Genomic DNA, 13,232 nt, shown 5'->3' with positions numbered 1-13,232 from the left:
CGTATTAGGCATGCCACACCACATGAGCAGGGAACAGCAAGGGGAAGCCATCCCATAATGATCCCATGAGCTCCAAAGGCTCCTCGGACATTCAGGCACCATCTGTACTGCCCATCAGTTGATGATGTGGAGGGCCCATTCTAAGCTTGCTCTGCCTTCCTGCATCAAGTTCTCACACATCCTTAGTCAGCACCTACAGTGTACAAAGTACAGAGAGCCAGGACCAATACCATACTGTGCCCTTGCAGTAAAGCTCACTATAATTGCACATACGTAGGCAGATATGCAGTGAGACTAATGAAACGCCTAGCTGATAAGAGCCAAACTTTTAGGAATGTAGCTGGCAGTTTAAAAAGAGATGCCAGGTCTGAGCCATCCAAAGTCTGCCCCCACCCCATTCGTCAGAGCATTCATGCCCCAGCTCTAGGAAGGAGCCATGATGTTACCCAAGCTAGAAAGTAAGGGCCAGGTGAGCAGACTAGACTGTTGGAACTACAGCTGAGTCTGCTTCTATATTCAAACTTCACCCAAGGATACGCCGTTTTCCCTGAAGTAAATGGTACACTATGAGAGACAGAAATTGTACAGGGAGGTCATCCCATAAGTTTTGGGTTGTCTGTTCCTTCCAGTCGATATTAGGTCTTTGCTTAAAACCCAGAGCTCAAGGGCACCTGTGAAACCACCTGACAAAGCCCCACCTCGGCCACCAAAAAGCCCTGGAGCCTTCTCTTTGTGGTCATATCTACCTAGGTCCCTCAAGAGAGGATGGATCAGAGGAAAGGGGGAGCACCAGCTGTGGGATGCACAGACTTAGGGAGCACAGATGAGAAGAGCATAAGCCAGAGGAAAGCACTAAGCTTCAGGGAGCACTGCCTGTGGAAAGAACACAGGCTGGGAAACATAAGCTTGAGCAGCACAGATTTGGGGAGCACAGGCTTGGGGAGAACAGTCTGAGGATAACATAGGCTTTAGAGGAGCACAGAGTTGAGAGCACATGTTGTAGAGAGCACAGGCTGGGATAAAACATGGCTGGAGGAGCACAAAATGAGGGCACCAGACTACAGAGGAGCATAGACTGAGGGAGCACGGGGAAGTGGATTGAAGAACAGGCTGGGAGTATACAGGCTGGGGAGCACAGGCTGTGTGGAGGACAGGCTGGGGAGCACAGGCTGTGTGAAGGACAGGCTGGGGAGCACAGGCTGTGTTGTGTGGAGGGCAGGCTGGGGAGCACAGGCTGTGTGGAGGGCAGGCCGGGGAGCACAGGCTGTGTGGAGGACAGACTGGGGAGCACAGACCTGGCAGCACAAACTGGAGGAAAGAGTAGCTAAGAAGCATCAAAGCTTGAATAAAGAAAGGAGACAGCTTCCCAGTCCCAAAGCAGAGGACTGAGGCACAGGGCTCAGCCATCTATCTACAGTCCTGGGATAGGCTGCAGCCCAGGAGTCCAAACAGCATCTGCTGGCCACATCAGCCCCCTTCTGACCCAAAACAGTGTTAGAGGAGTGAGCAGCACACCTGGGAGACGTCTCTTCTCCAACTCAAGTTTCCAGCACTTTCCACTGCCTACTCTGACTGCAGGCTCATGAATGGCTAGTCATTGGAAGTCTTAAGGGCAGACTGTTGAGAATTAGTGTCCCTAGCTGCACCGCACCCTTGGACTTTGCCTGACCAGTTACAAACCCACCCTCCTTCACTCAAGGAGCACATAATGCGTCTACTATTATGTCTGATCAGCCTAGGCCCTGGGGATAGAACCAGCAACGCCAAGAGCCAATCTGACCTGCAGTGTTCTTCAGGAGCTGTGGCCCATATAGTTCTGCTCTAAGGTTGCAGAGACTGTCAGAAACAAAAACCCTAGCCTGTGGAAGGGGCTCGATGCCTGTTCTTTGCCAAGTTTGGGAGAGCCATCTAGTCTTAGGGATGGATGAACACCTGCCTCCCTGCTCACCACTGGACCCAGACAAGGAAAAGGCTCTAGGTGCTTAAAGAACCCAGTACCTGTCCCTGTCCGCGGCTGCCACTGGAGGTGACTGCAGCAACCCCGCCCCTGAAGTGGGTGGGGCGGGAACTGCGAAAGTCCTGAGGCCCGGTGTGATCTACGTGGGCTCAGCTCAGGTACCCTTTCGGCGCCTAGGTGGATGCAGACCCCCAGGGCGGCTGCTGCGCGGAGTGGCTCCGCCCCGAACTGTCACGGACAGCGCAGGCAGGCGCAGGGTGCACCCCGGAGGCTGACGTAGTTGAAGACATCTGCGGAGCCCAAAGTCGGTCCCGGCCCGCCAGTGACCACGGCCCTCAGGGAGCCACCCCCGGCCCCGCCCCAGGCGTCCCCGCGCCACCGTTTGGCGACACTGCGGCAGGCAGCGGGCGCGTTGCCATGGCGGCCGGGCGCGCGTAGCTGGCGGTGCCCAGCTCAGCCGGGCAAGCTCAGAGGCGGCGGCCAGCTAGGACAGGGATCTGCCTGGAAAGGGACCCGCCAAAGAGGGGAATCTGACCCAGAGAAAACCTGCTGGGGAAGGGATCCCAGATCGGAGCTCTGTCCAAGGCTAGAGTTCCAACCTGCGTGCAGGCCCTGCTGAGCGCCAAGATGCAGGCCATGGACCCAGTCTCCCGGGGCTTCTATGAGGAAGATGGCAAGGACCTAGACTTCTACGACTTCGAGCCGCTCCCCACTCTTCCGGAAGATGAGGTGAGCCAGTCCCAGAAGCCCACCTGCTCCTGAAGAGGGTTGGGGAAAAGGAGTGGGCAGAACACAGCTCTCCTGCTGCATAGATTCTGGCCCCCCATAGCAGCAACTGTTAGGGGAGCCTGTCCTTAGCCCCACCCGCTACAGAACAGCTGGAATGCTATATGGGACAGCAATGAGACTGTCCCTGCAAAGTTGGCTACTAGAGGAATGAATGAGCTCTTGGTTTTAATCCTTAAACAGAATTGGGGTGGGGGTGCGAAGATTCTGGCATGTAGGGACAATAGGGACACTCCTGACCTCCACAGCTGGCCGGGTGCCGAAGCAGTTGAGGTGTGAATACCCAGTGAGACCCCTTCCCAGCATTGAGGGTTCTTCCTGCTCTGGAAAATCTCCCTCCCCAAGTCCCCTGAGACCTTCTAGTACAGAAGTGGCTCGAGCTACACAGAGCCCCTCTTGATTGGAGAAGCTAGGAACTCCGCCCCCAGGCCCCAAAACAGTGGTCATGCACAGGCTCCATGCTTTGGAAAGGGATGGCAAACAGCCCCCCCAAAATGCTCCCAGGGGTATCTTGACCTCCCTCGAGAATACGGGATCTTTGAGGAGACCCTTCCAGACCAGGCTCTGGAGTCCCTATGAAGAACCTATCAATCTTTAGTCCCTTAAATCCACTGGTGCTAGAGACCCTCCACCAGCCTCTGCAGCTGGCCTGGCCATCAGATAAGTGAAAGTTGGCCAGAACTCTTCCAAAGCATAAGCCTGCAGCACCAGGCCCTGACAGCCCTTCCCTTCCTTTTCCCCTAAAGAGTGGACTCTGAAAGAAAAAAAATCCATTGCTCCTGCCTGCCCTACCTCCAGGGCCCTCTGAGTAGTGCTGAAGTTGCCACTGCCCCCACCCCCACTCCCACCCCCAAGTGGCCTGGATTTGGTGCAATTTAAGGCTGTGAAGAGGAGAGGCCAGGGAATAAATAAACCTTTGGACATCTCCCTCCCTGGCTTTGATGGGAAAGAAAGGATGCCCTCAGCACACGGCCTTCAGAACTGCTAGAGGACAGGACAAGTTCTGAGGTATCTGTGGGAGCCTGAGCTCTTGGTTGCCAATAGAAACAGATCTGAGAAGCTCTGTGCCTTTTTGTATCAGCCACTGAGCTCGGAGGGCTCACTCTGAGCCTGGCACTTGAGGCTGTGGTATCACTGCAGCAACAACCTAAGCCTGGAGTTGAAGCTGAGCCTTGTACCCAGAGTGCCATCTGTCTACCATGCCCTGACACCTTCTGACTTGGAAATGTCCTCGGTCCCTCTGGGTTGGAGACTTTTCATATATACAATTCGTGAGACAGCCATCCTCTGACTGTGGTGAGTCCTTTGTGTGAAAGGGAATTCCCCCACTTTAATGGCATTCGGTGGGAAGTTCAGGTGAGTCTCTCACCTGAGCAAGAGTGTTATTTTCATTCCCCTAAAGCAGGAGGGGGCTGGTAATAGAGCTCAGCTGTAGAGTGGTTGTCTGGTTTATACAAGGCTTTGGATTCACGAGGAAACAGAACAAAACTTAGTCTCTGAAGTAGGAGAAGAGTCTTGGGTCCTGGCCTGAAACCAATAGGATCCTGTGTCTAAGAATACAGCTGAGATTAGATTTTAGGCTTCCTACAGTCCACTCAGTCCCCATTAAGGTTTGGTTTTTAAATTTGTGTTCATCAAGGTCACATGACTCGGTGCCTGACACAGCCTTCTGTATCTGGCTGCATTTGAAAGCTGTCGGGGGGTGGCGGGGGCAAAGAGTTAAGCTGCCACCCATCCTGAAGCTCTGTGCTGGTTAATCCCATGGGGTCAGTGTGGCCCTGACGATGACAGCTTTTGTATGGGTGAGTTAAGCCAGATCCAGAATACATTCAGAGCATATAGGACATCAGAATTCTCTTTACTACAACCAAAAGATAGACTCCTACAGAACCTCCATGGGCCCCTGAATATCGATACATGGCTATCTACATGGCTCAAAGGCAACCCAAATGGCTTGAGCACTGCTGTCTAATCCCTTGATAACTGGTAGAGGGCTAAACAGGCTCACTAAAGGCCTCACCATGACTGCCACAGATGACACCCGTGTGATATGTGTGAGCAGGCCCTTTCTCTGTGGCGGGTGTGGGAAATGCCTGTTGGAAAACATCTTGGCATTTTCTTGTGATGGGACCAGCATCTGCATTCCAGCGATTCCTCTGGAGAAACAAGCTACCTGAACAGGCCATGTGCCTATGAGGAAACCCACTGGACACTTAGAACTCGTCATGAATAGATCAGCATGTCCCACTAAGTTGTGGAGGCTGAAACCATGCTGTGTCCCCTGGTCTCTTAGACTGAAACAGCAAGAGATATTCTGACCAAGAGTTATGCAAGATGGACTTCTTGAAGGAGGTGGCCTTTCCTGGATTCAACATGGAACATCAGTCTTTGTGGACCTGGGAAGTGGAGTCAGAGACAAAAGAGTAAGACTGGATCTAGGTAGAGCCATAGCTGCTGGAAAGGCAGGCATGCACCAGATAGCTGTGGCTGAGGGAGCAGTACTGATCAAGAGGTAGGTGATAAAATTGGACTTCAGGCATGCATTCCTGGTTTTACAATGAAGATGGCGCAATCAGGTGTCAGCAGAGAGTTCCCACTGTCCCTAAGCCAATGGAAAGCCTCCCATGACCTCCTGGTGCTGGACAGGCCTTGGGGACTAAAAATGAATCCACAGCAGAGAGTCTCCCATTAGAAAGGGGTTTTCCCACCATTCCCTTAAAGTTCATATAATATGTTTCAAATCAGACTCTAAGCAGAAGGCAGCCTAAAACCAGAAAGGAACCCTGAGCCAGCAGGGTGGGCACTTGGGGGCAGACACAGCCCACAGAGCACCTTGCAAGCTCTTGCATCCCTGATGGGATTTGGCTGCTCGTGAACTGAGGCTGCCAACAAATGCTGCCAGCATCAGTTTGAGTTTTATGTTGGCAGGTCCTATTATGATAAGCTGAAAAGTTAATTGGTTATAAATGCACTGGAATTGTGCATGATGACCCCTAGAGTCCCTATAACCCAGCTCCAAGTCTGTAAGGGAGGGAGAGCTCTCTAGTGCACATAAGCCCTAAGCAGGACACTCTGCCGTAACCAGATAAGGGCTTGTCCTCTGAAGCTCAGGGATCAACTGAAGTGTCTCTCCCTGGAGCATAGCCCTCAATCCCCAGGGTCCCGTCCCTCCCAGCCGAGATCTGACTGAATTTGTACCAGCACACTGCAAGCAGAGAGCTGATCTTCCTGTCTGCAGGGAAATTACATAGGCGATCCTCACCCCTTAAGTATGACCCTGATAAGGATGGTTAAAGGACGGGCTGGACTGTGAAAGAACTTCTCACCCACCAGGGACCTGCACCTATGTAGCACAAATGGAGCCACGGAGTTGGCTGAAGATCAGGCCATACCGGCAAGAGCTGTATGATGCTGCAAGCCTGGAGCTCACAATTACTGGGTCTGCATGAGAGCCTTAGTGTGTTTGACATGGAAACTCCATACAGACCCCCATCTATAGGAGTGAGCTTTGCTGCTCACAGGCATCATAGTAGATCATGTCTGCAGTAGCTCCTGGACATGATGCATTTTGGAGCCAAAGTTAGAGCCCTGTGGCAGGCTGAACATATTTCACTGGGAACGGAGCTGTTTGGCAGATAAACTGGGCTACCCTATTTCCAGGCAGTTTCTTGAAGAAGCCAATGAGGACACACAGGATGGGCTCCTATCCACGGGTCTGACGATGAGGAAGGGGTGGCTGTCACGTGACAGCTGAGTCCGTCCTGGTCCGTTTTCCTTGTCCCCAGCCCATTAGCCAAAGCTTTCCCCCTCACCATCCCCCCTCCAGTGGCATAGATTTGGCAAAAGACAATCTATTTTCCTGCCTGGCAAAAGTGGAGCAGCTGTAGGTCCTAGAAGCAGGTGACTCCAGAGCCCAGAATTCAGGCCCTGGGTCCCTCAGTACTCAGCGTGGGGACACTGACAGGGTCTGCAGCTCTATAAGCTAACTCTGACCTGAGGCTGTCATGTGCAGAAGGGTTAATAATTCTATCTTTGGAGAAGGCCATGGCTGGAAGCAATGACTCAGGGCCCACAGGGTTCATCCCAGAATCATACAAATAACCTGGGGCTCCTGTTTTTCCAAGTTATATACCCCTACCACAAACTAACACTGGGAGCTGCAAATCTTCAGCTGCTCTGAGATCCGACTGGGCTCCCCACTGTCAGGAGCATCTTCCTACCATACCTAAGTAGGAGGCAGTGATGGAGGCTGCAGGGTGGCCAAGCAGCATGTCTGGCAGGGTTGCCTTCTGCTGGCGGCACATCCTGTCATGGCTGTGAGCAGGCAGGCCTGCTGGCCAGCATGAGCAGCAACAGTGGGGTACCGGCAGGCCCTGCTGCGGGGCTGACACTGACTCAGACTCACAGCACGAGCTGACTTCGTTTCTCTTACATGGCACAGCCCCCAGGGCCTACAAGGTTGCATACTACGTCACTTACGTGTCTGTGTAGGTTTGCATGAACACGTTTGTACAGAGATGTTGTACACTGTGCAGGCACATCCCTGTGTGAAGGGGTGAAGAGGTAGTATACATGTGTGTATGCATTGTATGTGTGTGCCTCTTCATCCAGGGCCGGTGGGTATCACTGGGAGCTTGGGTTCTCCTGACTCCTGAGGAGTCCTTGGTACTACAAAGAAACTGCAGGCTTGAGCCCTGGTTAGAAAAACAGCTTAACAAGATATGGGGCTTCTGTCTCAGGAGTGGGAGATCTGGGCAAGTGACCTCACCAACTCTTACCTTGTACTCATAGAAGGAAATGTCCTCTGGAGATACAGGGTCTAACACACACACAGAACCTAAAGGCTCAGGCCAGCATTTGAGAATCCTACTTGATTGTGTGCCTTTAGCTGGTCGCTTGCTTGATTGTTTGGTTTAAGCACTCTTGTCTTCTCAACTGTCATCTATGCTCATGGGGATGCCTTACAACATCAGCTAGAGGCAAAGATCATCAAGGACTGTCATTTGCCTGTGTCCTGGAGCCACCGCCACACCTGGAGAAGCCTTCTTCAGCACCCTACTAACCCCAACAAGGAGTATCCACATCCTTTGTCCACACCATCCCTCAGCCCAAAGAAACTCCTGCCCACACCTGTAAGTGGGTGGTACACAAACAAACACATAGACATAGGAGATGCCAGGGCCCTGACAGCAGCCAGGCAAGAGCCTTTGCAGTCTTAGATATCAGATACGAATGAGTCTGAGTGTGTGTGGACATGTGTGAGCAAGTTATGTTCGGCTGTGCTTGTGAGTATCGGTGTGTGTGTAGAGCATTTCTACTAAGTGTGAGCGTGCGTGCATGGAGACAAGTGTGAATGTCTGTGCCTTTTCTAAACAGCACACTGGTGGTTTCACCAAATGTTCCATGGTTGTGACATTCAAGGAACAGCAGGATGACTGTCCTGGCCTGGCCTAAGGCCCTTTTTCTGGCTGGAAGTAAAACGCCACCACGAGTTAGTTGTCTGTTACACTAGGGCCTTATTCTCCAGATGGAGCACTAGGTCCTTCCTGGGGCAGCCCTCTGTGGGCTCACACCAAGCCTGTCTTGGCAGGAAAATGTATCTCTGGCTGACATCCTCTCCCTGCGGGACCGAGGCCTCAGCGAGCAGGAGGCCTGGGCTGTGTGCCTGGAGTGCAGCCTGTCTATGCGGAGTGTCGCACACGCAGCCATTTTCCAGACCCTGTGCATCACACCTGACACCTTGGCCTTCAACACCAGTGGAAACGTGTGCTTCATGGAACAGCTCAGTGGTGAGGAAAGGGGGAACATGGTAGGCATGGGAGGACACTCAGTGCAGCACAGAGGAGGTACCTCGAGGTTGACTGTGAGCACCAAGAAGCTGAGAGCATAAGGGAGGACCCAGGCCCTGGATTCCCTTGGGAATTTGATGGGATCTTCTGTCCAAAGCAGCATCGAGGGAGAATGGCAGGCTGGATATTGAGTTTGGACGGCCTCTGTAAATCATAGCATCCTAAGACTGCCATACACTCCCTCAGAGAGGCAGAGACGTGCTCAGCCACAATTCTGAGCTCTATTCAGGCCTTCCTCATAAGAGGATGCCTGGGACACTGTCTCCCCTAGGTTGTCACTCCTTGCCTGCAGGAAGTAGATGCAGGGGACCTGAAGGTTAGACTTATCTGGCTAGTTAAGCTGACCACAATAAGGCCCCTTCCAGGGAAAGGTTGGGATTCTCAAGTTAGGTAGCCAGGGTAACTTTGTCAAGAATCCAAACAAATTCCTTTTCTCTTTCTGCTTTGAAACTCGTATGGTTTAAGTGCGGTGTATCATTCATTGCCTCAGATGCTTACAGCCTTCCTTAGAGGCATCAGTCTGAGCAAAGAACAGAGGCTTCTGGGGATGAATCCTCCTCCTGTCCCAGGAGGCTACCAGGGTCTGAGCTCTGGAGGTGGGGTTATGGGCCAAAGGGCAAGATCAGAACACCTTCTCTTTTCTTCTCCAAGATGACCCCGAGGGTGCCTTTGTACCCCCAGAGTTTGACCTGACAGGAAACACCTTTGAGGTAAGTACCAACAAATGGTGACTAAGCTTTTCCCTCTTCTTCTATGGGGTTACCTTTCTTACCATAGTCCTGTAGTCTTGGTGTAGGCTGTGCCAGATGGGGGTTGGGCAAAGGCTGTCTCAAGTGAGGGCTGCCTTTGGGGACCCCACCTTCATTCTTGGTGGCTACTGGAAGACATATGGGTGTTTTGGGAGCAGCAGCCTTGGAGTTGAGTTCACTTGTTGCAATGTCAAATTAAGATGGCTTCTCAGCCTCACCAGTGACTTGTGGGAGGAACCTGAAAAGGCTATGAATGGTCTCCACTCTTAGGAAACACCTCTGGGGGTTAGAGAGATGGCTCAGTGGTTTAAAGCACTTATTGCTCTTGGAGAGCACCCAAGTTGGGTTCCCAACACCCACATAGTGGCTCAAACCATCTGTAACTCCAATTCCAGGGGATGTGATGCCTGCCGGTGTCCACTGATTGAAAGGGTTTCTCTGTTTTGTTTTGCTTTTTTGAAAGAGGGTCTGATTACATTGCCATTTACTTAGGGTTACTACTGCTGTGATGAAACACCATAACCAAAGCAACTTGAGGAGGAAAGGGTTTATTTGGCTTACAGTTCTACATCATAATCCATCACTGGAGGAAGTCAGGACAGGAATGAACCTGGAGGCCGGCGTTGATGCAGAGGCCATGAAGGGTGCTTCTTATTGAATTGCTCTTTAAGGCTTCCTCAGCCTGGTTCCTTATAGAACCCAGGCCCACTGTCCCAAGAATGGCACCCACCCACAATAGACTGGTCCCTCCCCCAATTAATCACTAACTGAGAAACTGCCAATAGCCAGATCTTATGGAAGCATTTTCTCAGTTGAGGTTTCCTTCTGAAAGATAACTCCAGCTTGTGTCAAGTTCACCATTCTCCGCCATGTGTCATTCTCCGCCAAGAGTTTCTAAGTTCTAGTCTTCACACTGAGTCCTTAGTGTCACTAAACTGTGGTTGACAGACCAAAGTTTACGTTTTCAATGCACAAGGTGATGATGTTGCGATACATGCTGATGCTATACTGACTTCGATATGCATGGATGCTTAATGTGGCTTAATGATTTTTCTTCACCTAGCATGAGTTAGAACTTCATCTTTTTCTGTGGCCGGATGGCCATTCCCCAGTGCTGCTTATCAGGTGTCTTCACATACAATTACCAACCATTAGGATGCAGACAAAGGCCATGGGCTTCCAGATGTCCAATCCCACTCTGGTCCATGGTCACACGCTCACATCTGAGGGCCAACACTATCTTTTAACTACCCACTTCCTGGCAAGCCCTGTGTCCTGGTGGAGAGCTGCCTGCAGGGGCAGTGACTTGCCAGCCTCTGCCCTGTAGTGTGTGTAAACTCTGGTTACTGAGCTCTATCAAAGTTCTATCGGCATGGTGACCAAAACAGTCTACATCAGGAATCAGTCTGGGTCGAATTTATGTTATGTTCTTCATCTCCAAGACATCTTCTGCTTACTGACTTTTGGTTCCTCCTCCTCCTCTTTTTTATCTTTTAAAAACAGGATCTCTAGTGATCCAGGTTGGCCTCAAACTCAGTATGTAGCCGAACATGACCTTAAATTTCTGATCCTCCTGCCTCCATCTCTCAAGTGTCAGAATTACAAGCGCGCACTACTATGTCTAATTTTTGCAGAGCTGGGGGTCTGTGTATACCAAGCATGCACTATAACCATCTATGCTATCTGCTCAGCCCATTGTGATCTCTCTTGACATCTCCTAGGAATAGTGTAAAGCCTTTACAGTTGGGGTCCTGGATATCTTTTACATTTACTCCTAAGAACGTATCAAGTCATGCCAACCTGGTCTACATAGTGTGTTCCAGGATAACCAGGGCTACATAGTAAGATCCTGTCTCAAAAGAAAAGAGATTGAGTTCTGAGCCCATCCTAAAAATGATGGCTTGGTTATGTTTTTACTTCCAGTTTTCTGTTCCTTCATTAACTTTATCCACTTTAATTTCAAACCATCTTACAGAATCTTGCTGATCTTTCTAAGAATTTAGAGGACCTTTTCACTTTTGTGTCCTCTTTCGCTGATCAAATCACCAACACTATTTCATACTGTCTACTCCAGGGATAAAGTTTATTTCTGTTCCAATCCTCAGCGGGTGTAGGATCTAGTCAATGGTAGAAGTGTGACCTGCCTGAGAGAACTGGTTGCCCTGACCTGACCATACGGATGGCATTGGCCTTGGCCACAGGAGCTCCTATCTCTTCTGAGGTTATTAAGGTTTACCAGGAATACACATTTGGTATTATGAAATAGTTCTCTGTCCTCTGGAAATGATCATGCAATTTTCTTCATGTGCATTTTTATGTTCTCCTGTTACCACAATGCCCCACTTAGGAAAACCTGGGCTAACTAAGTGTCATATCTCTTCCAGGTACTGTTGAATCTGACTGGCAAGTACTTATCAGGGATCCTCTAGGGTCTCATGGGCAGCCGGTACATTTTTACCCTAGGAATGGTTCTGACCAACACTGGTTTTAAGATTGCTCTGGGCTTATCTCTTTGCTCTGTTTGTACAAGAATGAGATGATCTATGCCTTGGAAGTCTGGGAAGAGTCATTGAAAAGGGCCTCCGCTTCCTATGTGAATGATTTCTAACCACCATCAATGTTTAATAATTATAGAACCATTCTTGTTTATGCTACAAAGGTTTTTTTAACTATAGCAGATGAAAACAGGCGCCTAACGGACTTCGGGTGGTGCCCTTTTTGTCTCTGTGATGTCTGCAAATTTCCTGTCTCCATGTGCCGTTCCTTTCTTCTTTGCCTTCTCTTTCTTTCTCCTGTCAGTCTAACCAGGGGCTGTTATCTTGTTATTTCTTTTAGAGCATCCTTTGCCTCCTGTGCTCTCTGCTGTGGGTTCTTATTGATGATTCTATCTTTTCTTTTGGTTCTTGTTTCTTACTCTCTCTTTTCTTTTGTTTGCTTTGAGTTCAGTGGCTGATTCTTTTTTTTTTTTTTTTTTTTTTTTTTTTCACTTCAGGAAAAATCTTGGTTTATCCATCTTCATCTTCTTAAAGTCGATATTTCCCACTGTGAATCTCCCTCTGCATGGAAGCTTTGTCATACCGTGTTTGCTTCTGGGTAATTTTTTTAGTTCAGTACATGAGTTATTCAGTTATGTGAATAGGTTAGGTTTTTCTTTTTATGAAGACAGAAACACAGAAGGCACACATGTAACAAGTATACAGCCCCTCAATGTTTCAAAGGCTGAGGTCTCAGCAATCAGTGTCCAAATGGAGTTATCACAATGAGAAGCTGGCACCACCACCCCTAGGGTGGCTGTCCAACCACACAGAATAGAGATGTTGATATCATCCTCTTCTGCTGCTTCCTGTGGCTGGGTTCAGCAGGGCTGGTGGAGGCTGGCTCCTCTGCCCCGAGCTGTTAGAGCTGTCATGGGAGCGGAGTCACTGGAAAGCATTCATTCTTTAGAATGGTTTCTTATTTCCGAATACACTGGGACTTTTTAATGCATCTTTGTCTTTTTCCTTTGACTTTCTGGCTCAGTCCTTCTGGCTCCACCCCTCCCCCATCCCCTGCCTACCTGCTGGATACAGCACCGATTTCCTTTGTGCTGTGAACCTTTGTGTTCTTTGATCATGATGCAGCCTCTTCCGTGCAACTCAGGGATCATTTGTCCATTTGTCTGGATCTTCTGGTTTACTTATTGTTTGGTTGCCCTTGTAACCATCAAACTCTGCCTCTAGGAACTGGTGAATGGGGTTCTTCCTGTAGAGGGCAGTATACTCCCACTGTTACAGAGCAAGTAGCCACCGAGCAGGAAAGGATCCTTAGCTCCCCTGAGGGGCTCAGCGCTGTGAGGAGAGGATTTCCTGTGGGTTGATTGCAGGGTGGTTATCCAAGGTGGAACAGGAGGCT

General features: G+C 50.2%; 1 protein-coding gene across 1 annotated transcript in view; it reads left to right on the top strand.

The window, feature by feature from the left end:
- Positions 1-2,584: 2,584 nt before the first annotated feature.
- Positions 2,585-13,232, top strand: part of KNDC1 (kinase non-catalytic C-lobe domain containing 1) — a gene marked incomplete at both ends in the record, with an annotated part of 43,962 nt that continues 33,314 nt past the window's right edge. The window contains 3 exons of the mRNA XM_080911847.1: positions 2,585-2,686; positions 8,334-8,532; positions 9,244-9,302. Coding sequence (XP_080767973.1) covers positions 2,585-2,686; positions 8,334-8,532; positions 9,244-9,302 — 360 coding nt within the window. The remainder of the gene's footprint in view (positions 2,687-8,333; positions 8,533-9,243; positions 9,303-13,232) is intronic.

Source organism: Micromys minutus (genome assembly GCF_963924665.1).
Source record: "Micromys minutus genome assembly, chromosome: 2".
Taxonomy (NCBI): domain Eukaryota; kingdom Metazoa; phylum Chordata; class Mammalia; order Rodentia; family Muridae; genus Micromys; species Micromys minutus.
Note: the sequence above shows the minus strand (reverse complement) of the source record. Positions and strands in the feature narration are given on the sequence as shown.